Source organism: Poecilia reticulata, linkage group LG19 (genome assembly GCF_000633615.1).
Source record: "Poecilia reticulata strain Guanapo linkage group LG19, Guppy_female_1.0+MT, whole genome shotgun sequence".
Lineage (NCBI taxonomy): Eukaryota > Metazoa > Chordata > Actinopteri > Cyprinodontiformes > Poeciliidae > Poecilia > Poecilia reticulata.
In genome coordinates, this window is record NC_024349.1 from 26,073,815 (window position 1) to 26,101,113 (window position 27,299).

The window sequence follows — 27,299 nt, forward strand, 5'->3', positions numbered from 1 at the left end:
ACTCAAGCTGAAACAAACTTGGGTTCTGCAGCAGGACAATGATCCTAAACACACCAGCAAGTCCACCACTGAATGGCTGAAGAAAAACAAAATGAAGACTTTGGAGTGGCCTAGCCAAAGTTCTGACCTAATTCCTATTGAGATGTTGTGGTATGACCTTAAAAAGGCTGTTCATGCTCGAAAACCCTCTAATGTAACGGAATTAGAACAATTCTGCAAAGACGAGTGGGCCAAAATTCCTCCAGAACGCTGTAAAAGACTAATTGCAAGTTATCGCAAATGATTGGTTGCAGTTGTTGCTGCTAAGGGTGGCCCAACCAGTTATTAGGTTTTGGGGGCAATCACTTTTTCACACAGGGCTATGATGGTTTGGATTTTTTTTCTCCTTTAATAATAAACACCTTCATTTACAAATTGCATTTTGTGTTTACTTGTGTTGTCCTTGACTATTGTTTAAATTGGTTTGATGTTCCGAAACACTTAAGTGTGACAAACATGCAAAAAAACAGGAAATAAGGAAGGGGGCAAACACTTTTTCACACCACTGTATATATTGTTGAACAGTGGGGAAATTCTGGTGTCACAGCAGCAAGTGGGGATGCTTAGTGTAAAAAAAAACAACCTCAAAAGAATAAAAGACTACATAAGGACAAAATAATACTATACAGTTCTTAAAAAACAGTCCTCTGTCTTTACTGTCTTAGTATCTTCTCTTTCATCACATATTGTTAGTTTCTCCAGCAGCACCTCTCACCTTTCTTCAAGCATTCATCAGCTGGTCATATGAACAGCAGAGGACCAGGCTGATGGAATTAAATAATTTAGAAGGCAGTTTGTGTGCTTCGTCCAAAGCAGCTCACATGTATCCTTATTGTGTGCAAACACAGGCCTTTCCTCACACTGTATTGGATTTGTGATACTTTACCCTCTGTGCAATGCAAGGGAGTGGGATTTTTTTTGTGTGCCTCAGAACTATTGAGAGAGGGTACACATTTGTATTTGTGACAAAAACCATCGGGGAAAAGCCTGAGTACTCTGCTGCCTCCTAGCTATACCTGGATTTTACCTGAGAAGTTTGGTAAGAGATATTAAATTAAACTGAGTTCATAGGCTGCAGCATCTTGTAACATTTAGATTGATCTGAAAACAACTTTTTACTGTAATTTTTTGCACCATAAAAGGACAGGATTTTATTGGCACAAGAAGATTTAAATATTACTTGATGTGATGGATAAATTCTGTTTCTTTTTGAAAATGTAGATTATGTTTGACGTTTTTCTCTGGAGGTAGGTATTGCAGCTTTCAAGTTCAGTTAAACAATGCCACAAAATCTTGCCAAACATTGCACCTATGTAGATCTGATCACATTTGCCAAAAAATAGTCAAAGAACAAAGTTTTGGAACGGAGTACTGATCTGCTTTTTCTAAGCGTAATATATACGTTTGACAGCCTACTGTTTTTCACTAACCTTTTCAATGTTATTTTGATTGTGACTTTGTGTTTATATTAGAAAAACAACTAAGGATGTCTTTAAATTTATTTTCACATTTTCATCTGTGGTCTTAGTATTTTTTATTTTTGTCTTTCTAGATGATTTGATTTTATGATTAAATGAAAGGGTTCCTACAACTGAAGTTACAAGGCTGAAGACGAGATTCAAAGCAGAGCACAAGAAGACAAGAAAAAACAAGAAGTTAATCCAGGAGGACACTACAAATATTGCCTGTCACTAGACTCTTGAATACTGTAGAAAGCCTTATTCTAAGCCTGTAAAATAACACACAAAATGTTTAAAAAAGTGAAGACAAATAAGGAAGCTGAAAGGGAGAAAAAACAAAAGAGAAAAGCAGTTAAACAGACAGTAGAGAAAGAACCCAAACAAAAAACTAAAGAAAAAGGGAACATGAATCTACTGAAAAATAAACCCTGTTCTTTAACAGAAGCGGTTCAACCTCTGAAAGACCTTTCTATGAGTAGCATAGATGCACCACATAAGGAACTAATGCTAAAGATAACAGGAACAATCAATGCGAGGGTCCCTTCTGTAAAAAATGATTTAGATCAAGAACAAGAGAAACATAAGCCAAAAATGAACAAAGGTTCTGAAGACCAAAGTAAAATAATATATATAAAAGCAAAAAATGAAGACACCAAAGCTGTTCTGGAGCAGCTGGATGATGAAACAGTTGTCAAAGGTAGGGCACAGAGCCTACTGTTTGATAAAACCAAAATGGCATCCCTTGAACACAACACGAGAAAGGCGGTAATAATTTCTGATGAAGAAACTTTAGAGTGGGATGTGGGTGAAGGGTTATATTTGATACCCCCAAGAAAAAGATTAACACCTTTTTTCAAGATGACTGATTGGATTCAAAAGAAAATGCCACAAAAAATAAACTTGCGGAAGAAGATTTCTGCTCTGACTAAAGCAGTTGGTATAACCAGCTGGCTTCAAACCTTAAAGCAAAAACAAAGCAGCAGCAGTTCTGGGGACCAAGTTTTTAGACACAGGGTGGCTATGAGGATTGTCTGTAAAACCAGGGTAGCTAGTCAAAAAAACAAAATTTCTACAGAGAACAAACTTAAGAAAAAAAAAACCAGGCCCCGGGAAACCAACGGAGATGCCACAGAAGAAGTAGCAGTGGTCAGCGATAAAGAACTAGATGCCAAATATGCAGTAGTACTTCCTAGAGTGAAAAAACTGGCAAAGGTAAAGACAGCTGAGACACATAAGACAGTTCTTTTAGGAGGACACACTGCCTGCAAGGCCAAACCCCCAAAGCCAGGAGCTAAACTGGTACTTCCTTCCAAATCAGATCTCAGTCTCCTGAAGTCCATGAAAAAGTCATTGCTGGAAAATTTGCTATCAGATGAAGATGTGGAAAACAGGGGTAGTAAGTTTCTCAACAACTCAGAAAAATTATCCATACAAAAGAACATTACCAGTAGAGCTATGTTAGAAAACCAAGACAGAGTCAGTGTGCTACATGGTGCAAGAGACAAGCTAAAACCTTCTCAGATTAAATTTAGCAAGATGTCAGTGGGAATGTTAGGCAATGGACTAGCACAACCCAAGTGTGCACATACAGATGTAGAAGTGGCTGATCACACACAAAGGTCTGTATCTCAATGTTCTTCAAATGAAGTGACAAGTTTTGCAAAAATAGGTGTCTGTGCATTGTATGAAGAAGAAGCAGACCGAGAAGTTGCACGATTGATGGAGGGGAATGGATTAAATACTATTGCCCAGCCAAAGTTTCACTGGAATGGAAACAACCAGATGACTGGAGACCCTCAGGTGTGTATTCTTTAATACTATTTTCAATATTTAAACAAATAACTATTTGTTCTGATGATTTGACACCAAAGCATCATAAAATAAACGGTTGAATAAGTTGCAACTATCTGCAAAAATCTTTTGAGATGTAGACTTGGCTTCGGACAGAAAACTTGCTTCCCCATCAGACAGTTGAGAAGCTAACTAGGTGGACAGTCTATGATGATGATGGACGAGCTAGGACTCATAGTAGCAGGGGACACTGGGAATCGGAAGATCCAACCCAAGAGATGCTTGAGACTCAGCTAATTAGCACACAGGTATTGTTACCTTTTCTTTAAATATTTTTACCCCTTTGTAGAATTCCTCTACTTGACTGTTTTTGTCACACTTAAAGCTACGGTATGTAACTTTTGCCCAGGAAAAGTGCATTTCTGCAGATGGCATTTGTAGCACTAGGAAGAGGTGGATGAGCATGATTTTCTTTTTTATACAGTCTCAGAGGCGCCGCACAGGGGGGAAATGTTGGAACAATTCCAAGGGCCCCTGACCGACAAGGGGCCCTCCACAATTTTATTTTTTTTGTTGGTGTTCATAGAAATAAAAATAAAAAACTGCAAGCCTTTAAAAATTGTGACACTTTTAATGGATCACACAGACTCAAGAAATTGTAACAGCAGCTGTGCAGGAGGGTTCAATTAAATTTTTTGTCATGGGGCCCAAGATTCCTGGTGGCACCCCTGCTCATACCATACTATCACAATAGTGACAGATTTAACAAATATGTAAAAAAAAAAAAAAAAAAAAAGTTTTTACATAAAAGTTAAATACTGTAACTTAATGCTTCAAGTCAACAAAATGAAATCAACTATCAGACAAAATTACACTGAGTAAGCAGAAAAAAAGTCTCAAATGATTAATTAAGGAAAATAAAACTGTCCATACCAATTTGGGCAAGTTTCAAAACATTGACACCTCAACATTTTAAAAGCTCATGACATTTTTGCAACAGCTGCCCTTCTGGATTTGTGATATCATTTTCATCTCATCCAACAGTGTGAGAACATCAATGTGAAAATGCTGGGTAAAGACTGCTCAATAATGGGAAACAATAAATAAACGATGAATACATTATCTCTCCTTGGGTTGCCACCTTATTGTGGTGGAGCGGTTTGAGTGTCTCAATGATCCTAGGACCTATGCTGTCTGGGGCTTTATGCCCCTGGTAGGGTCACCTAAGGCAGACAAGTCCTAGGTGAGGGACCAGACAAAGTGCCCAGACGAAGACCCCTATGATGAACACAAACTTTGGACTTGGTGTTCCCTCGCCCGGACATGGGTTACCGGGGCCCCACTCTGGAGCCAGGCCTGGAGGTGGAGCACGATGACGAGCACCTGGTGGCCGGGCTTTTACCCATGGAGCCCAGCCGGACTTAGCCTGAAGAGGAGACATGGGTCCCCCTTCCAATGGGCTCACCACCTGTCGGAGGGGCCAAAGGAGTCGGGTTCATTGTGCAATGGGCGGTAGCCAAGGGAGGGGACCCTGGCAGTCCGATCCTCGGTTGCAGAAGCTGGCTTTTGGGATGTGGAACGTCACTTCTCTGGTGGGGAAGGAGCCAGAGTCTAGTATGTGAGGCTGAGAGGTTCCAGCTAGAAATATTTGGTCTCGCCTCAACGCATGGCTCTGGTTCTGGAACCAGTCTTCTTGAGAGGGGGTGGACATGCTTCCTTTCTGGAGTTGCCCGTGGTGAGAGGCGCCGGGCAGGAGTGGGCATACTTGTTGGCCCCTATCTTGGCACCTGTACATTGGGATTTACCCCGGTGAACGAGAGGGTAGCCTCCCTTCACCTACGGGGGTTGGGAGGTTCCTGACTGTTGTTTGTGCTTACAGGCCAAACAGCAGTTCAGATTACCCACCCTTCTTGGAGTCCAAAGAGGGGGTTCTGGAGAGTGCCCCTCCCTTGTTCTGCGGGAGGACTTCAACACTCACGTGGGCAATGACAGTGAGACCTGGAGGGGCGTGGTTGGGAGGAATGGCCCCCCCAATCTGAACTCGAGTGGTGTTCTGTTGTTGGACTTCTGTGCTCGTCATGGATTGTCCATAACGAACACCATGTTCAGGCATAAAGGTGTCCATATGTGCACTTGGCACCAGGACACCCTAGGCCGCAGTTTGATGATCGATTTTGTCATTGTTTCATCGGATCTGTGGCCATATGTCTTGGACACTCAGGTGAAGAGAGGGGCAAAGCTGTCCACTGACCACTACCTGGTATTGAGTTGGCTCCGGTGGTGGGGGAGGATGCCGGTCAGACCTGGRAGGCCCAAACGTGTAGTGAGGGTCAGCTGGGAACTTCTGGCGGAGTCCCCTGTAAGGTGGAGCTTTAACTCCCATCTCCGGCAGAACTTCGAACACGTTCCGAGGGATGTGGGGGTCTTTGAGTTTGAGTGGACCATGTTCCGTGCTTCCATTGCCGAGGTGGCTTACAGGAGCTGTGGCTGCAAGGTTGTCGGTGCCTGTTGCGGCGGCAACCCTTGAACCCATTGGTGGACACCTTCGGTGAGGAATGCTGTCAGGTTGAAGAATGAGTCCTATTGGGCCTTTTTGGGCTGTGGGACTCCAGAAGCAGCTGATGGGTATCGGCAGGCAAAGTGGAATGCAGCTTGGGTGGTTGCTGAGGCAAAAATTCGGGCCTGGGAGGAGTTTGGAGAGGCGAGAGAAACAACTTCCATACGGTTTCAAGGCAATTCTGGTCCACCATCTGACATCTCAGGAGGGGGAAGCAGTGCAGCGCCAACACTGTTTATAGTGGGGATGGTGTGGTGCTGACCTTGACTCGGGACGTTGTGGGCCAGTGGCTGGAATACTTCGAAGACCTCATCAATCCCACCAACATGTCTTCCATTGAGGAAGCTGAGCCTGAGAACTCTGGGTCAGACTCTCCAATCTCTGGGGACGAGGTCACCGAGGTGGTTAAGAAGTTCCTCGGTGGCAGGGCCCCGGGGGTGGATGAGATCTGCCCAGAGTTCCTTAAGGCTCTTGATGGTGTAGGGTGGTGTTGGTTGACGCGGCTCTGCAACGCAACATTGAATGGACATCGGGGCAGTTCCTCTGGATTGGCAGACTAGGGTGGTGGTCCCCCTGTTCAAAAAGGGGGAACAGAGGGTGGGCTCCTATTATAGGAGTGTCACACTCTAAAACCTCCCTGGTAAAGTCTATTCAGGGTCCTGGAGAGGAGGGTCTGTCGGATAGTTGAACCTCGGATTCAGGAAGAGCAGTGTGGTTTTCGTCCTGGTTGTGGAACACTGGACCAGCTCTACACCCTCAGCAGGGTCCTGGAGGGTGCATGGGAGTTCGCCCAACCGGTCTACATGTGTTTTGTGGACTTGGAGAAGGCATTCAACCGTGTCCCTTGGGGAGGCCTGTGGGGGTTTCTCTGGGAGTATGGAGTACCGGGCCCTTTGATACCGGCTGTCAGGTCCCTGTATGACCGGTGCTGGAGTCTCTTCCGCATTGCCGATACTAAGTCAGGCTCGTTTCCCGTAACAGTTGGACTCCGCCAAGGTTGCCCTTTGTCACCGGTTCTGTTCCTTACTTTTATGGACAGAATTTCTAGGTGCAGCCGAGGTGTTGAGGAGATCCATTTTGGTGGTCTTTGGATCGCATCTCTGCTTTTTGTGGATGATGTGGTCCTGTTGGCTTCATCAGGTTGTGATCTGCAGCTCTCACTGGAGCGGTTCGCGGTCGAGTGTGAAGTGGCCGGGATGAGGATCAGTGCCTTCAAATCCGAAACCATGGTCTTGAGCCGTGGTGAAGATGGAGCTGAGTCAAACAGCGAAGCTCTCAATTTACTGGTTGATTTACATTCCCACTCTCATCTATGGTCATGAACTTTGGGTCATGACCGAAAGAACGAGATTACTGATACAAGCAGCCAAAATGGGTTTCCTCCACAGGGTGGCTGGGCTCTCCCTTAGAGATAGGGTGAGAAGCTCGGTCATCCGGGAGGGACTCAGAGTAGAGCCGCTGCTCCTCCACGTCGAGAGGAGCCAGTTGAGGCTCGGGCATCTGGTGAGGATGCCTCCTGGTCACCTCCCTGGTGAGGTGTTCCGGGCACGTTCCACCAGGAGGAGGCCCCGAGGAAGATCCAGGACACGCTGGAGGGACTATGTCTCTTTGCTGGCCTGGGAACGCCTTGGGATTCCCCTTGAAGGGGCTGGAAGAAGTGGCTGGGGAGAGGGAAGTCTGGGCCTCCCTTCTGAAGCTGCTGCCCCCGCGACCCGACCCCGGATAAGCGGCAGAAAATGGATGGATGAATACATTGGTCCAGTGTTACAGTGTCAGTTAATTAAAACTACTTAATGTAACTGAGCAGGTATTTATCATATAAAAAAACAAACAAAAAGGACATTAACTTCTGCAACATTTCTGGTGGAATTTGGGAGTTTTTTTTAGATAATTATTAATTTGCAGGGATAATTATTAATTTGCAGGGATGCATTTGAGGAGAGCTTAACCACAAAGATTAAATCATAAATTTAAAATGTTTTATTATATCTCTGCTGAAATTGTTAAATCAAATCTATTTACATTCTCATTCTCAATAAACTTTAAAATTCTAGATCTATTGTCAGTTCAAATTCACAAATTTATGGGGTATGGATTGTTTTTTTCATGTATGTGCAACTGTGGTGGTCTTGGGTGTAGATACCGAATGGAGATTCAGGGAAAAGAACAGTCCCCTCAGGGAGAGATGCAATTGGGGATAAATGGCCAATCTGGCCACTGGAGTTCTGCTCACCTGATATTTCTGCAAACTGACAGGGGAGCAGGAGTCCCCCGAGGCTGCCCACTGAGGTGGAGGCAGGGTGTGAGATTTTTAACCTTCTCCCTCCCAAGCTAGACAGAACCAAGGAAACTACCAGTTAGTTACTGGTGTTGAGACCCAAACACCAATTTTCTTCTCTGAGAGTCACAGTGGATGCTCAACAGCCGAAGTGGATGTCACTACTATGCATAACGGCTTGATGAAGAGCCCAAAATGTACAGCCTATGTAGGAGAACTGATTGAGTAGGTAGATATGTCAATGCTAATGGACTCTGGCTTAAATATTTAATTGATTTCAGAAGACCTTAAGATGTCTACATTTGTGAAATAAATGGACAAATACAAATATTTATATTGTGTCTACTTTAGGTTTTGATGCCTGGCAATAAAATAACAGTTGAATTGGATGAGGTAGAAGATCTTACATACCTAGAGTAAGTTTATACATCAACACATACTTAGATTATTTCATTTCAACTATGCACTAATTTAACATTTTTGTTGAATGTTTTTAGAGATGTGTCTGAGAGCTCTGTGCTACTGAATCTGAAGAAGAGGTTTGACCGTGACTGTATTTATGTAAGTTCCATTGTTATTCTTAGCTTCTCAAATAAAAAAAATCTTAAACTGTAAGATTTGTATTTCTTACAGTATAAGAATTACAAATCAAGGAGTACTGGTAGCACCTTCTCACTCATTGACTGCTGGAGACGGGCACCAGCACCCTGGTGATCCCACTAGGGATAAGCATATAAAGATCCATCCATCAAAGGATGGATGTATGTATGTATGGATGAATGAATGGATGATAACACCTTTGCAGAGGGAGTTAAAGTGTCACTGACACAATAAATCTACAATTAAAAAAGATTAACTACTCTGTTTTCATTCTGTGAACACAAAAACTTTTAATAAATATTTTTCACAGAATACTAAAAATGCAGAGTGCCACTGTTTTTGCCTGTAGTAACTGGGTCAAACAACAGCGCCATCTTGTATCGTAATCAGGGTAAATCAAACCATAAACAACTAAGGCTGAATACGCAGCAGTGGAGGAAGTTGAGGAATTTATGTGCAGTTTTGGAGGAAGAAGCTGGATGGAGTGATGCCCTTATATGGGCATACACATATTTATATATTTGAAAATGATTTCTTTACTATTTAGCCTATGTATCTAGGAAAAATAACACGTCTTTGTGATTTTTTTAAAAATAGGGCCTTTATTTTTGAATTTAGAATTTGTATCTCCCAGGATACATTGCCTGTTTGGGGTATAAAAATTACACTTTTGCATGTTTGTAATAAGTTATGAAACACATTTTAAAATATAGTAAGCAATGAATTTACCTGACTTTGGTATGTTTTGCATTTAAAATATTTTTTAAAAATACCACAATTCAGTATCAATTCAATTTGTAAGCAGCATTTAACGAATGTCTAAGTGAGCTAACAAAAAAAATAAATTCAACCCTATCATTTTTATTAAGCATACATGTAGTGACAGTGGATTGGTAAAACTCTCCTTTAACAGGAAGAAACCTCCAGCAGAATCAGAACCTGACTCTGACTAAGCTGTTTAAATGTAAATCATGTATTTTAAAAATATATATATATATATTAAATTACTCTTAAAGAGCATTTTACAAAAGCAAGCCCTCTCACATCAGTATATATATGAAAAATAACAACTCATATCTCACAAAGTATGTCTATCCATAAGCGTATTAAGCAATGTGAAGTGCAGGTGGTTGATAGCACTCTTGTCTACAGCTTGTAAAATTTCTGTATCCTACAGGATACTAAACCCATTTAAGGGTTTAGAAAGCCGTTTATTATATGGCTCAAATAAATCTGGTTGCAGTTCTTCAGTACTTCCTCCACTTCTGTATATTCAGCCATATTGTTTATTGTTTGATTTAACCTTATTCAATCGTCTAACAGAATCAAAAATGTAACTCTTTACAATGGGCCCTTTGTCTAACAGCATGCAACTCTTTCTTGACCTTGGTAAAGCATCTCAACAATATACACTGTAATTTGTGTAGAAGCTTGTTGTAATTGTTTTTAGTTACCAGTAGATTGAATTCTTACTAAATTACTCAATCTTTGTGATGTCTTTGTACTTAGCAAATATTATATTTTACTCCAGACCTACATTGGAAACATCCTACTGTCCATCAACCCCTTCAAGTCGCTCACCATTTTCTCTGAAGAAGTGAGGCAGAAATATGAGGGCAAGGAGCAAAATAAAAACCCACCGTGAGCAGACTTTTCTCAAATTGTGCTTGCTTGTTTTCCTATATTTTCATGTGCATTTTATGTCATCTGGCCGTTTTTCTGTTTCTGTTTTTCAACAGCTTAACTTATCTGAGTCCAATATGCCTATTTCTTAACACCACACAGTATTTTCTGCTATAGTTTCGTACAGGATATTATTATTGTTCATCTTATTCTTTAACACTTTAACAACTTTTTGTGTGAACCTTTTTATTTGTTGGTGTCCCCTTTGCAGGACAGTAAAGGCAGTTTCTATTCTATTCTATTCTATTCTATTCTATTCTATTCTATTCTATTCTATTCTATTCAAAAATGTGTCCTGTGTTAGTGCTGATTTAAGACATGTTTATGTGCCTTAGCCATGTGTATGCCATAGCTGACTCCACCTTCCGGCTATCCCAGTCCTCAGCACAAGACCAATGCATCATTGTGAGGTACTAATGAAAATATAGTTTTGTAATTTTTTGTTTTTTTAGACATCTTTAGCATTCAGGACTTGGCTGCTTCCAGTCAATTTGTGAATGTCCTTTGTCAATAGTAACACAATTCAGCATTAATTTAAAGTTTTGGTTACATGGCCTGGACATAGGTGGGGAAAAAATCCATAATTATAGATGCAAATCTCTTAGAATCAGTCTAATGTGGTAACACAATCCAGCCTTGATTCTCAGTGATTGACTCATCTAGAAATTATTAATTTTCAGAGGTCTTTTTGTTTATGTGTTTTGACTGACTAGAATTTGTTGATAGTCCCTAAATGAAGGAACATAATGTTCATTTAGGACATGAATTCGCTCCAGGGAGAAAGCCATTGTGGTACTTTCAGCTGGGGTACTTTCAGTAAAGAGTAATTCCAACAGCTGAATCCATCTGTAATATATATATTTTTTGTGGCACCAGTGGTCTTTTTTCATTAGTAACTGGAGAGGAAGGAGGACAGAGAGAGAACGGAAACCATGCAGTATTTGGCCTGGGGTCAGGACTCGTACCAGTGAAGTGCAGTGTAGTACCACTCTCCACCTCCCCATCTGTAATTTTGATTGGCTTCTTAAATTTGTGATTCAAATGACATTCTTCAATCACAATCGTATTTAGGTAACAATAACAATTTAGCAAAATAAATAGTATAGCCTGCCCTCGGATTAATAATGACTGAACAGATTCTCAGTGCCTATGCCTCCATGTTAAGACACCAGACCCATGGTTAGGAGGAGAGGAATGGAACTGCTATTGCTGGGTTGCAGATGATGTAGTACCGACGTCCAACAATGCAGATGGGGGTCAGGAAGTAAACGCAGCCCGTTTATTTCTGTTGATTCAGCTTCACAATGCCTAAATTCTGTGTCATGTACGGTTATTCCAACTATTCTAATAGAAAGAAAGATAAACGTTATTCTCATGTTATGACGGTAGTTTTTTGTACACCCTTGTCCCTAGTGGGGTCAGGAGGGGTGCTGGTGCCCATCTCCAGCAAATGTTTTGGGCGAGAGGCGGGATACACCCTGAACAGGTCGTCAGTCTGTCGCAGGGCAACACAGAGACATACAGGACAAACAACCACACACACACACACGCACGCACGCACGCACGCACGCACAGGAGGAAGCCGGAGTACCCGGAGAGAATCCACGCATGCGCAGGGAGAACATGCAAACTCCATGCAGAAAGACCCCGGGCCGGGAATCGAACCCAGAACCTTCTTGCTGCAAAGCAACAGTGCTGTAGTAGGTAGGGAGTTAATAATAATTAAAAAGAAATTTACTGAAGAAAGACAAGAAAAGTGGATCCACAATCTATTACCTTGATAGTGACCTTGAACAGTAATGTTCAACAACCCAAACAATCATGCTACAATGTTTGTATTTGTGTGAAACTGAGTCTTAACTTTAAATGAGTTGATTCTCCTGGTTGGCTCTGTACGTTTCTGAGGGTTTTTTGGCTTCATAATGGCGTGTTTGATAACATTTGATAACAATAATTAAAACTTCTTAATGTTTGACATTGTCTAGCAAAATCTACCTAGACTACATGGCTACTGCATTAATATACCAATGAGCTACTGTGAGCTGTAGTTGGCGATATGTTTGCTGCTGAGCCTGATCATTTATGTGGCTAAAACAAACATTGTTTTTAGATCAACTTATAAGTAATGTGTAACTTCACCTGGAGCACTGTTAAAATTATTTGAAGGCACAGAATCAGCTCAGTTGGGTCCACATTCTCAGGTGAGAAAGACTCTCATGGTGTAAATAATGTTTTTAGCTATTGTAATTACACCTAAGAAAAGTTAATTTAAAAAATGTCATGTATATGTGTTTATGTATTCCATTTCAAGTTGGGGTGCACTGATTGCAGTTTTCTGACTGCCTACTGACTTATCTACTCATTTAGATTTTTGCTGATACCAATTGTTTTTGTCTGAAATATTGCTAAATATAGCAAGAAAGTTGCTGGGTTGGCAATGGTGGGGTCACTATTGTTAACTGCAAACATGCAGACACGAAGTGGTGAGTTGGTCTGTCCTTCATGGAAGGACAGTGGGTGAGTTTTAAATCTTTGCTGAGATCGATAAATTATGTGGCTACGATTAGCTTCACATACAAGCAAGGGTGTATGAACAAGTTTTGGGGGGACACATATCGGAAACTCGACAGATCCATAGCTTGAGCAGAAATGTCAAACAATCAACAATCAACAATCAACGTGTTACTCTAATCTGACCCCATGTAATGTGTAATCTAACGCGTTACTACTTACAATAAAATAATCAGATTAAAGTTACATAGCAAGTCACTGTGTTACTATATTTGTAATTTTTTTTTAGTAAACACGTATTGTTGCTTTCTTCTTTTTTCTTGGGGAGATACGTTTCATGTGTAACACCACTTACTAGTAAGTAAAAAATACTTACTGCATTCAGTACTAGTAAGAAAAAAATACTTACTGCATTCAGTAAGTATTTTTTACTTACTAATGAGCCATGGCTCACAAAAGGTTGAAAAACACAAACTGTTGCAAAAAAGCCTAAATGTTTTTTCTCCTGTCATTTCAGCCACAAACATTTAATTAAAAATATCTACTATTTCTATCTCTACCTCACTGTGATTCTCTGCATCCTGATGTCCCTGCATGGATTCGTGTATTTACAACAGACGCTACAGTAATGTATATTATCAGATTGTGAATTAACTAATGTTTGTTACTCTGCAGTAGTAAGCCCCGCCTACGTCTCACCACTCGGACTCGCTACTGCCCAGTTCTCTGTCTAACAGGTCCGGAAAATCCCCAAAACTTTGGTCTTACCCTAAAGATAGTTTATGGAGGATTATCTAGTCAAACTGGGGGCGGAAAGGACTTGTCTAGCTCTAACTACCTTCGATCCAGAAGTTATGACCCTTTTCAGTTGAGGAACAATCAGCTGAGTAGCCCTCACAGCTGCATAACCCCTACAACCACTCCTGTTAACGGTAGATCCTCTCCTAAAATAACGGCACTTGTTAACGGCTAGATTRRRTTTAGTGACTTAGATTTAAGTCCCAGGGTCATTATTTTAACACTCACCAGAGGAAAACACAAAGCCACCATATCTCTAGAATCATGTATGCTAATTTCACTACAATCAGGGGAACCAATAATGATTAAAAATGACACAATTAAATTCACTGTCCACAATTCTCATTAATATTTTAGAATATGACTTTATTAAGCAAGCTTTAGCAGGGGCAAATGACAAGCAGGTTTATTTTCCAAAGATTATGAAATTGGTAAAAATATAATAAAATCAATTTAAAATCAATCACATCCTGTCCTCCTCCCTATCCCTAACCTGTGTCACTAAGTTCTCTGAGCGAGGCTTTGGGGGGGCAGGTCAACTCATACCTGATGGCACTTGGTCTCGGCAGCTGTAATCTTCAGATATCCTTGGTCAAAGTCTTTGTCCAGACGGAGCAAAGTCCTCTTTCAGAAGAGAAGCAGAGCAGAACTGTCCGTTGTCCTTCTAACGTGCAGAATCTTTGTCATCCAATGACCTCTGTTGCTTCTCCAAGTCGGCTGCAGTAGAGTGGAGAACGTTGGGTAGAGGCAGAGGAGCTGGTCGGATCAGGAACCAGGGTCGGGGCTGATGGAACTCGTCCCTTCTTGGCGGCGTGAAGTTTTTGAGCTTCCCTTGGTCCTGGGGTGCGGTCCTCTGCTGGTCTTCAGCCTGCGTCCTCTTGTTGGCGCCTCTTCTGCGCCACGGACAAAGAACCACTTCCCTCCCTTATCCCCTGGTTTTTATACTCTCTCAACCCATGGTTGTTTATGGGAGAGGTCTACGTGACTTTCTAACCATCCCGCTGACTGTGGAAAGTCCCAACTTTCCCCAACCATCTCCTCCCTCATGACTCATTGCAGCAACTCTCTTTGGTACTTCCCTTTTTCTACTGGCCATCTGTTTCCCCAGCACCTCCGCCCAGCTCAGTGTACTAATTGCAACACAGTCTTTCTACATTTCGTCTCTGTAATTCATCACAAAACATAATCAATTTGTTACTTTATCAACCTATTACTTCAGTATGACTCTTCCTCACTCATCATTCCTGATCTTTAATAATTAATGATCCTTATACAACAATCAAGTTATTACTGTTAACTCAAAAGGTACAAACCTAAATTTCCATAATGCATTATAACATTTTAACTAATCAAAAATACAGAACATATATTTTGATTATACATTACAGACATTCTTACTTTCACATGTGTATTATATTTTATACTTGTTTCTCTTAATCATCATTAAATCAATATACAAGATTTGCTGTTATTTCTCTGGCCTTTATTCCGTTTTCTGCGTGTACCTGGACAGATCTCACATTCTTGTACCAGTTTTCACGACACCCCCTCCGTGAGATCGGACGGTGCTTCGCAGAAAACACAAGGTACGACTACCAAAAGTCCAATTCATCACCACCATGGATAGTTAGGATGTCTCTTTCGTAGTAAGTCTCGGGAGAAGATGATGGCATCCAGGTGTCCACAACCTCATACTCCGTCAGATGCGATACGCATCTGACGGAGAAACCCAGATGTCGGTGTCCAGCTCATCAGCTGCTGCAGAGCTGTATGGCTCGGAGGGATCGTGGCGCTCCAGCTGAGGCGGTGAAGTTGGAGAGGACTCATCAACCGCCAAATCCTGCGACGGTGCCGCTGGAAAGCCACAGCATCCCTCGAATTCCTCCAGCAGGTCCTGGAAGTCCACAGCAAATGAAGCAGACTGCATCTGGCAAATGCAGGCTACGGAGGAGCTGACATTGCTACTCGGATCCTTGAGTGATGGGAAGGGTGCATCATCGGTCTGGCACGCTTGGTGAGATAAGCCGAGAAACTCAGTTTGGGTACTTTGTACGTGAGTTGCAATGCTGACTTGTCACCCAACGTCGACAAACATATCAGGAGACGCCGGACAAACTGGTGGAATGGGGTCACCCACTGCTACCACTCTGCCATCCAAAAGATGCAGAGTGAGCAGGCACTGGCGAGTAACCTGATTCTCCCACAGCTTCTGGACTATGGGTAACATTCGGCCATTCTCCAAAGGCGATGTTGGAAGCGTATCGTCGTTTTGGCCCAACGCAGAGGTCCACACGACCTTGTGTACCCGTTCCAGGGATCTAGACGTGGAAGCCGCAATGTAAGAAAGATCCTCTCGTCCGTGGAGGCAGAGGATTGCCTTAAAGAGCCCTACCAGCGGGTAGACGATGCCACCCATATGAACCCCGAGGATTCTACGGACGTTCCGCATCCCGCGCAGCAAATCGGAGCCTAAGGAGAAACAGCAACCTAGGTAACTTCATGATTAGCAGATGCCGATTAATCAACACTCATAATAGGCAAAAAGGGACTAAAAGCGAAAGCAGGAGCATGAAAGCGAGTTGGTCTACGCTGGTGTGCCTGATTGAGCCGCGAGCCATGGGGAATTTATAACCGGGGGAACATTCTCGGACACTGGTTGTCCAGGACTCTGCAATGGAATTAAGTCGTAAAATATAGCCGCGTAGGTCATAAGCCACACGACGATAGGCAGAGTGGAAGTCTTCTTCAACCAATACAGGATTACAAAAACTCCCCACCCTGTAGCCCAAAGGGCTAGGATTACCCATCTACGAAGCCAGCGACGTTTGCCTTGGCCCTTGATGGAGAAAGCCTGGTATGCAAGATAAATGAGAATGGACACTGCCAGTAGGCCTTCAATGATGGTGGCAGGATCTTGAGTGGTGCAGCCCGTGTAGCGTGGGTTCCTCCAAGGATCAACTCCATCAGCAGGGCCGTTGTGTCGATGGTGAGCCAAAGGCATGCTACCATGCCTCTTCGCCAATTGATGCAGGTCCTTCCCATCAGATAACAGGCAAAAAGGGAGGGAGCAAGATCCAACTGCTTCAGCAAGATGGGTCGCAGAATGATCTTTATGTGCCCTTGAAGGGCGACAAGCACCCTAAGGGGTTGCCCCGCGGACCAGGACCTGGTATGACAGTAGACTACCCAGGCCAGGATGAACCCGAGGTGTTCAAAGGTACTCACTTGAATGGGCTCAAAGAGTGAAGTGGAATTGGTCGAAGAATTAGATGCCATTTTGTCCTTTGTTGTTTCCTGCTTTGGATCCGGTCTTGACTGCAGCCGTGAAGAATGGTAAATGGCTCGTCGGCACATGACAGCTCCCTTTTATGCTGAAACAGGCTCCTACTTCGGGGGGAGGGGCTGATAAACCCTCCCCTTGCAATTGCAAAGCATTTTTAGCCATGCCTCCAAGACAACCTTGCCCAGAATTAAGGCAATGGCTACGCCCAGGAGGCCCAACAGATATGGCCATAACATGTTCAGAGCATTAAGCAACCAATGCTCGATAATACTGAGGCCTCCACCAACCACGTTACCAACCTCCTCCATCACATCTACAACGGTGGGGATCAGTGTAGAGCCCAGAGTCTCGTACCAGTAACAAGCATGTTGCTGCTGTCTCTTTCCGCATTTCTGCCACACCTCCTTAGAACTGTTGCAGGTGAGGTTAGAATAGAGAAGGTTAGGGCCAACCCAGTCAAACCCGGGATCCACCTCTCCGTCACATAGACTCTTCCGGAATGCATGACCTTCTGCGATGGCTATGAGAGTGTTGGGGATGGAAGGAACAGGGAGGTTGAGAATATTTTTGCGCTTCTGGAGTTGGTACCCCAAGATTGCATCAGTGCAGGTTCTGCCACTCCGCCATTTTCCTCCAATCTTTCGCCAGACCACGGCTGATGCATGGGTGTCATACTCATCCGCATAGTGGTCCTTGCAGTAAACTTCCCAGCCTCGGACCGTCTGGCAGGGTTTCCTTGCTAGCCCAATGGTGCACTGGGTTTTATTATGATTGCACATCATGCGCCAAGGCCTTGGAAGGACGTAATTGTCAGGTCTCCAAAACATACCCGGCCAAATCATACGATCTTTGGAGTAGACAGTAGCAATGTATTGGTACTTAATCCAGTAATTGTGAGACTCATTGAGGCAAGGCATAACCCAAGCTTGCAGTTCTTCTTGTTGGAGTCCCCACCATTCCCAATCCCAGGCCCGATGGTAGTCCTCGTACCATGCGCGGAGGACTAACTTTGCCGTTCGGAAGGTGTCAGGAGCGGGGCAGTGATATTTCCATGTGGAGTAAAAGGTGTTACTGGTTTGCCAAAGGTCACATCGCGGAGAGGACAGTGTTTTCACCCATTCGGTATCGTTAAGGCTATCAAAAATTTGTTGGGCTACACACTCGTCAATTTGCGCAAACTGGTCTTTCGGAGCGTTTAGGAGATCATCTGGAGTTGGAAATGGTTGTGTGCACATGTCAGCAAAGTACGGTCCCTCCAGTTTTCACGACACTAAATAAAAAAGTATGTTTTTATCATAGAGAATGATAATTTTAACTGATTTTCAGATGTATACGTTACTATACAACTCTATTTACTGCATAACCCATTTCCTACAGCAAAAGTTTTAAACCTCTCCTCAAGCCATTTTCTTATTGTCTCCTAACCATTACCCTTATAAATAGTGTGGAAATAGTGGAAAATATATTGAAAAGTAAAAAAAAAAATCAACCTTACATCAGTTTTCACCTATTCTCCTTTCTGGTTCTATTAAAATCTATATAATTTTGATATCTTCACATTCTGAAGCTCCACTTGACTCTCCTATGTATTCCCTGACCAGCTCTTCTCATAATAAAATAGTTTAGTTTATTTAAAAATTAAAACCGGTTAATACTCAATAAACTAATTGAAGACCTCACCAGAGCTTCCTCAGGCTCTTCACCTTTCTTTAACAGCGTCAATATTCTTGCAAGCACTACCATTCTCCTGAATATAATATAATATAATATAATATAATATAATATAATATAATATAATATAATATAATATACATGCTAAGTGGTAGAATATGTAGCCATTGCTCACACTGACATTACACTTTAAACAAAAAAGCCTCATTTTGCTGCTGTTTCATTTCCTTGTGATGAAATACAACATTGTGGTTAGAGTAGCTAAGTTTTTAGACAACGTTAGCAGTAAAATATTAGACGTGTGACTATTCCAGAATTAAAACGACTTAACCAAAAAAATTTGGTTCTATTTATGAATGTAAACTGACAAGATGTTATAAACAAGCGACATTCATGGCAAAATTCCCGACAGACCGTGTTACCTCATTCATACAGAGTTTCTGACTCCTGCTGCTGCCTTTAAGCACTCTGAGCCGTTCAGAGGGGGTGGGGGGCACTGTGCTAAAGGTGCTGTGGTGCGCCTTCAATATAAAAGCATGCGAGCGGAAGATTTCACAATCAAATATTTTTCGCAACTCCGGTGAAATTATTGGATGGGACAAATGTGGCTGCCTCCAATATTGGTGGGGGGACATGTCCCCCCCTGTCTCCCCCAGGTCCTACGCCTATGCGTTCAAGTATAGGTCCCCCCAATCCCCCAAAGTTACGGAAACTGGCGGCAATAACTAAACCAGCAGATAATTGTATCCTATTTTATTCGTGCACAATATAATGTAAATAGCAGTCGGAAATTCAATTTGTCTAACAGGTGTGAGAATGATCTAATAATCTGTTAATTGCAGCAAACCAAATTATACTTAGGGCTCCTTGGAGCATTGGGTCAGCCCTGCTGAACAGTCAGGAAACAGAAAAGCCTGGAAAAGTCTGTCCCTGCTAGAGATTCATAAATTCAATCTTCCTATTGGTCTCTTAAATTCAGTAGAGAGATGCACAGCGCAGTGGTTCGAGCTCTTCATGCAAAGCTGGCCCAAGGTAATATGGGGCCTTAGGCAGAATCTGATTCAGGGGCCCCCTTACTACTATGAACATCTACATCACTAACAGTGTTTAAATATAGATTTGTTGAAGTCTGTGAGAGGGGGCCCAGGTTAATTGGCTGAGCTTAAAATCAATCACTGATAATTGTTATTACTTGCTGTGATATATTTGTGAACAAACCCAGCTCAAACACAAAGATTATAGACAGCAGCAGATTGTACACAGCAAATTCAAAAGTGTTAAATGTTTTGGTGTTAGACTTTGCAGAGTGAATTTTACTCTAATAGAGTCACATTCTGTTTATGAAACTCTGGGGTGTATATTATTAGGAGTTAAAATCGAGTGTTAAAACAAAGTGTTTCCGTATCAGATCTAGAGATGTTAAAATGGAATCAATAACTCCTGACTTCTTAACTCTGAACTCTTACAGTGGCTATAATACTAAAAGAGTAAAGTCACTGACTCTGCCCCCCAAATCACAGGTTCCCACCAAAGCGAAGCGAAGCCAAGTCAAGTCATTTCATAACAATTTACTTTCCACATGTCTGAGTTGTTCACTACACTTGGTAAGTATTTTTTTCTGGGATAGTTTATAAAACTATTATCTTTGGTTGAGACCAGTCTCAACTGAACGTGACAGATGTCACGTTTGCCACATTGCTAGGTGATTGCATATTATTTATTATTGCATGCTGAATGTTTGCAGAGTATAAGTCTTGGAGAAAAAAATTGACCAGGTGAACATTCAAATTCTTGGCTCACTTAAATAGATTTGTAATAGTCTGGACTATGTTTTTCATGATTTTGAATGTGTACATAAATATTTGTAAGATTTATCAACCTTTCTGATCCCGATTCTTTTTTTTTTTGAAAAACTGTAAAAGCCTTTTTTATGTTGAAAGCATGTTCTGCACTCATACCAGATATAATTTATGTTGTCATTATTCCAATTGTTGTGCTTTCTCATATGCAGAATGTTTTAATCCTTTTATTGCCACTTTTCTAGATATTAAGATCAGTTTGGTTGAGGATGAATGGCCAGTCGTCAGCATCAGTCTTTCTCACCCACTGACCAGTCCGTCTCTTCTCAGAAGATTCATGCTCAAAAAATGTGTTAATATCCCTGAAAATCCACATCTCTGTAATTGAGGCTTGTTGTTAGAGGTGTAGTAAAAATGTATTCCTTTGTTACATTTTTCATTGTTATGTTTTTTGTTTGTTATGATCCAGAGAGCAACACTGGCTATTTTACTTGGAGACTCGAGACTGTCCAATGCAGTACCTATGAGGAGCATGTTGGTGTCCCCGGTCAAACTTCACAAACGATCTGTGTTAGTGAGTTGACAACCCTTTGGGGGAGTGTAGATAGGCCCTGTGTCTTATTAGATATTCAACAGAAACATAAACTGGGTAAGAAATGATGGCAATGAATACCAGGTTGGCCTGCTGTGTACTGTAATATCCAACAATCTACTTGTGTTAAAAGAAAATTCACTGTATCATATTACATGAACTGCATGCATTACTTTCTCCACCTTGTACTTTGAACAATTTCATGTATGTTGTATTGAAGAAAAATGTATTAAGAAGCACACTGTTTTTTATTTTTTTGTATCGACTCGCTGACATAGTGGTGCAGTTGGTAGCACTATTGCCTGGCAGCAAGAAGGTCCTGTTTTCGGTTCCCAGCCCGGTGTCTTTCTGCATTGAGTTTGCATGTCCTCCCTGTGCATGGTGTGTTCTCTCTGGGTACTCTGGCTTCCCCCCACAGTCCAAAAACATGACTGTTAAGTTAATTGGTTTCTCTAAATTCTTCTTAGGTGTATGTGTGCATGGTTGTTTGTCCTGTGTGGCCTAGCGACCTGTCCAGGGTGAACCCTGCCTCTCGCCCGAAATGTCTCATTGGAGATGGGCACCAGCACCCCTCCCGACCCCACTAGGGACAAAGGTGTAAGAAGATAGATGGATGAATGGACAGCTGACATAGACATTTTGAAAACAACATGTGAAACATGAAAGTGTATGTTATAGTAATATTTTTTTCTAATTATAGTGCATGCTTTGAAATAAACACATTTCAGAAAATTGCCTCTTTATTAAATGTTTATTTTCCAAATAATTTCTCAAAGCTCAAAAAAACAAAAATACATATTTAGTATTACCATATTTTCCGCACTATAAAGGCGCACTGGATTATAAGGCGCACTGCTGATTTTTGAGAAAATTTAAGGCTTTTCGTCTTATAGTCCGGAAAATACGATAATTACACATAACTCTTAAGGGTAAAACAATACTCTATGAGAGTTAATATTTAAGATCTAACATCGATTTAATGTTAGTAATTGTTAAATGACTAACTCCAGGCAGATTTGATATTTGACACTTAACTAGAATTAAGGTTCCAACTCTCCAAGAAGAGTTAAATTAACACTCTCTAACGTGGATCCCGTCGTCAGAGACGGAATCCACGTCTCTGATGTGGACGGGATTCACATCCACGTCAGAGACGTGAATGTCAGTGTTGATTTTAACACTTTAGAAGTGTTGAAATCAAATCTGACAGTTAAATTGGCCCTTCTGGATTTACTGTGTAGTCATGGTAACACAACAATCAAACTATCAAAATTATTCTTTGCACTTTTACAAAGTAAACTTCCTAATTAAATCCTAAATGTTCAATATTTTATTTATTTATCTCTGCTGAAACACTAAATACAATTTTATAGCATCTTCATTTTCAACAAACAAATGCTACAGTTTTAGATCTATGGTCCATGTTACAAATCAACCATTTACAGGGGTGCTAGACAAAGGTCTAGCACCCCTGTCTGGTAGATTTTTTTAAGCAGACCTATGAAGACACTGTTGTAGTAATCGACTGGTAGATTTGGTAGATTTTTTTAAGCAGACCTATGAAGACACTGTTGTAGTAATCGACTAAACTTAAATGCATGGATGTTTCTCAAGATCTTGTTGAATGGCAAAATCCAATGACAATAATTTACCTCTCAACTTTACAATTGTAGATCTCAGAAGTGCATATATTGAAAAATTATGTAGAGTTAACCCCTCAGCTTTTTTGATTTTTAAAGGAGTCTGCAGCCAAGTTGCTACAGAGGTTAAACAGTCAGAACAAGGTTTCCCCCAGAAAACTTGCTAAGCCCGATGTTTGGGGCACTCGGGCAGTTTATCCAGTGTTCAAGTTGACAAGAAACTTGAACATATCACTTGATAATTATGTTATTGGAAGATTAATACCCGAACACCAACTATAAAGTCTTAGAAATGCAAACATAAAATAAATAAATAAATAAATAAATAAATAAATAAATAAATAAATAAATAAATAAATAAGCAATGCTTTGCCTGGTGGTGGCACAAGTAAAGTCTGGTGGCTCGCAAGGTTTATAATACAATGAGGGACACCCAGCAGATAATATCATTGTTAATTTAGTAAAATAGAAATACATTTGTTTATTTCACAACATACTTCATAACCAACATGCTTCATCTCCTATGATCTATTTAAAAATATAGTCTCAGATCAACACAGCCCTCCAGAAAGTCAGCAGCTATGTCAGGGAAAATATAGCCTACATTTACTTTGCATTAATCTCCACACAATGACAATGATACAGTATGATGATTCAATCTTTTAAAATCTTTCTCAGTGTAGCCCTTTTTAACATTGGGTCCCTGCCCCTCCGAAGGTCTCTGCACGGCCCTGGTTTTACAATATAGCATAATTTATTAACTATGGGACGTGGAATGTCACTTCTCTGGTGGGGAAGGAGACGGAACTAGTGTGTGAGGCCGAGAGGTTCCGGCTAGAAATAGTTGGTCTCGCCTCGACGCATGGCTCTGGATCTGGAACCAGTCTCCTTGAGAGGGGCTGGACATACTTCCACTCGGGAGTTGCCCACGGTAAGAGCCGCCGGGCAGGAATGGGCATACTTGTTGCTCCCCATCTCGGCGCCGGTACGTTGGGGTTTACCCTGGTGAATGAGAGGGTAGCCTCCCTTTGCCCACGGGTGGGGGGACAGACCTCGGATTCAAGATTTGAATCTTGAATCCCCCCTGTGGGGGGTTCTCCGGGAGTATGGGGTACCGGGCCCTTTGATTCGGGCTGTTAGGTCCTTGTATGAAGAGTTTCAGAGTCTGGTCCGCAATGCTGGCAATAAGTCGGGCTCATTTCTGGTGAGAGTTGGACTCCGCCAAGTCTGCCCTTTGTCACCGATTCTGTTCATTACTTTTATGGACAGAATTTCTAGGCGCAGTTGAGGTGTTGAGGGGATCCGTTTTGGTGGCCTTAGGATCGCATCTCTGCTTTTTGCAGATGATGTGGTCCTATTGACTTCATTGTGATTTGCAGCTCTCGCTGGAGCGGTTCACAGCCAAGTGTGAAGTGGCCGGGATAAGGATCAGTGCCTCCAAATCCGAGGCCATGGTCTTGAGCCGGAAAAGGGTAGAGTGGCTTCTCCGGCTCCAAGTGGAGGAGTTTAAGTATCTGGATCTTGTTCACTAATGAGGGAAGAAGGGAGCGGGAGATTGACAGGCGGATTGGCGCAGCGTCTGCCGTGAAGCAGGCACTGTACCGGTCTGTCATGTTGAAGACAGAGCTGAGCTAAAAAGCGAAGCTCTCAATTTACCGGTCAATCTACATTCATGAGCTTTGGATCATGACAGAAAGAACAAGATGGGTTCGAAATGGGGGCCGAAATGGGTTTCCTCCACAGAGTGGCTGGGCTCTCCCTTAGAGATAGGGTGAGAAGCTCGCTCATCCGGGAGGGACTCCACGTCGAGAGGAGCCAGTTGAGGTGGCTCGGGCATGTAAGGATGCCTCCTGGATGCCTCCCTGGTGAGGTGTTTCGGGCACATCCCACCGGGAGGAGGCCTCGGGGAAGACCCAGGACACCCTGGAGGGACTATGTCTCTCGGCTGGCCTCGGAACGCCTTGGGGTTCCCCCRGAGGAGCTGGAAGAMGTGGCTGGGGAGAGGGAAGTCTGAGCCTCCCTTCTGAAGCTGCTGCCCCTGCAACCCGATCCCGTATAAGTGGAAGAAAATGGATGGATGGATGGATGGATGGATGGATGGATGGATGGATGGATGGATGGATGGATGGCATTCCAATTTGCAAGCACAACATTCATATCTCATGCATTTTACACAGACATATTCCAATGTATGCATGGACAAAGCTGAAATTCTGCCATTTTACTTTGCAGGGTTACAAAACTCAGTTCATAGAGTCTGATTTACTAGTACAAAATATGACCCAAATTTGTGCCTAAACATCCACCATTTAATATGTATATTAAAAAAGTACATTATGTACTTTTCTTAATATATATAAAAATATATATATATTGACATTTAAAACTTTCACTATTGTGACAGTTTGGTATGAGACAGAACATCTATGAAAAGATTGAGCTCCTTCCAGTGCTTTCATTGCCGTATAAAAAAATAAATCGCTCCGGGTCAAAAGCAACCAATAAGAGCCAGAAGTAGGGTCTTTGAGTTGTCAATCAAGCTCCTGTATGTCCTGCACAGTATGGACAAACAACTTACCCTTCCAGTTTATCCATCGTCATCTGTGGCCATGCTAGTTAGCCTGAGCAGTCATGATAGGTTCTGTTAACAAAAACAGAGCCTGTCATCTCTTAACTCCATTATTAGGTATTTTGAAAAATGATTGATACTTTTATAGATTAAATTCTAATATTTCTTTGAAGATTTTGAAGAGTCTCTTCAGTTTAGGAAGCTATTTCTCCTCAGTTTTTCTATGATAATTTGTCCAATACATTTCTTCTTACTCAGTGGACAGAGTGGTTCTGGAAAGACTGAAGCTATGAAGCAAATAGTCCATTACCTCAGCTCAATGTATCAGGACAGAAATGACAACCTAAGACAGGTAATTCAAAGTTGGAAAAAAAAACAAAAAAAAACAATTATTTTTCTCTCATATGCACTTGTTTTCATTTCTTAATTAGCCGATGGAAGTCTTTCCCATCTTGGAAAGCTTTGGGAATGCCAAGACCATTCTTAACAACAACTCCAGCCGATTTGGCAAGTATCTTCACATTCACATACTCCAGTAAGTCCACCGATTATCACTTAATTCAGGAATATTTGTAGATTGATCTCTTTATCATGACTGGTAAAATTGATTGCAGCTATTTTTAAATTTTCCCTCCTGGTTGACAGTGGAGTTGTTGTAGGAACCTCACTGTCTAACTATCTCTTGGAGAAGTCCAGGGTTGTCTTTCAGGTAAGTTCAGAGTGCTTTGACATATTACAGTTTCTGTCAAAAAATACTTTAGACAGAGGTATTGGTCTTGAAAATACAAGAAAAGATTTTAATGCATAGAATATGCATTAAATTCCAGATTTTCACTGTTAGTACTACTTCACAGCTCCTCATTTCTGAGGGGTGTATATATCTAAGGTAAGTTTGGCACAGATTGAAAGAATTACTTTCTAGTAAAGGACAGTCTATTCTTGCTATTATTAATTGGAGTCTGTCCGCTGGTGTGATTCTGGCTGCACTACAGCCCGAGCTGTAGTGCAGCCAGCTTAAGAAATCTGGCATCGATCACACTGTCATGGCTAATTACATGCCTATTTAAATGCTCTCAAAGGCTTCAGGGAAAATTGTTTTTGTCATCGAAAGAGTTTTTAACCAAGAACATTCTAGAGTTTTTTTTTGTCAATCTTTAAAAGCTTTCATAGCACAGGATGTTCATTGATCAAGTGTCTTTATCCTGACTTAATCAGGGTAAGTCAAACTGTAAGGCTAAGGCAGAATACGCAGAAGTGGAGGAAACCGTGACATTTCACAGAAGATTTGACCAATTTATCTGCAGTTTTGGAGGAAAAAGCTGGATGGAGAGATGAAGAAGAGGGAGCTGGTTCTACTGAAGGATTGCGACCAGATTTTTTGAGCCACAGGAAGCAACAACGACTCCAACATTTCTTGGGAGGAAGTGTCCAACAGTGACAGTGCTCTCTGCTCCAAATCACTGAATATTAATAAACAGATATATGTATATAATAGTTACACATCTTTAATTCTGGCTTACCCCCATATAAGAAATTGAATTCTACTTTGCACTATTATTACACTACTATTATTTTATTAATATTACTATCGCTATTGTTGATGTTTTGATTTTATGGTTGTTTCTGTATTTATATCAAAAATAATTTTCCAGAGAACAAAAAAGGCATGTCAATCAAAATTAATTTTACAGGTGTCTACAAAAAATATAATGACATTCAACTTAAAATCGGTAGGCCCAACAGCAGCCAATCAGAGTGAAAAAAAATATTCCAATATTATATATAATTTACCTTTATATTATTTTACCTTTTATCTGAAAACAAGGTCTGTGTGTTCTTGCCACGCAGTCCTCTGTATTAATTATTGCTCGAAAGGTCTTGCCATACCTACGGAAGAAGATTAGGGCCACTGAATAAAAATGATAAAAAGTGTAAATTTTCTTTAGTAGGTCAGAAAAAAAAATCTCCGAATTCAGAGGGGAAAACGTAAAAAAAAATAAAATAATAATAATAATTTTTTTTAAAGAA

The 27,299-nt window shown here is 41.5% G+C and overlaps 1 protein-coding gene across 1 annotated transcript in view; it reads left to right on the forward strand.

Moving 5' to 3' along the window:
• Positions 1-864: 864 nt before the first annotated feature.
• myo15b (myosin XVB) overlaps positions 865-27,299 on the forward strand; it is a 160,249-nt gene continuing 133,814 nt past the window's right edge. Inside the window, exons 1-10 of the mRNA XM_017310910.1 lie at positions 865-1,078; positions 1,592-3,299; positions 3,425-3,598; positions 8,477-8,541; positions 8,623-8,686; positions 10,257-10,366; positions 10,744-10,818; positions 25,530-25,623; positions 25,703-25,806; positions 25,917-25,980. Of these exons, the coding sequence (XP_017166399.1) occupies positions 3,569-3,598; positions 8,477-8,541; positions 8,623-8,686; positions 10,257-10,366; positions 10,744-10,818; positions 25,530-25,623; positions 25,703-25,806; positions 25,917-25,980 (606 nt within the window). The 5' untranslated portion in view covers positions 865-1,078; positions 1,592-3,299; positions 3,425-3,568. The remainder of the gene's footprint in view (positions 1,079-1,591; positions 3,300-3,424; positions 3,599-8,476; positions 8,542-8,622; positions 8,687-10,256; positions 10,367-10,743; positions 10,819-25,529; positions 25,624-25,702; positions 25,807-25,916; positions 25,981-27,299) is intronic.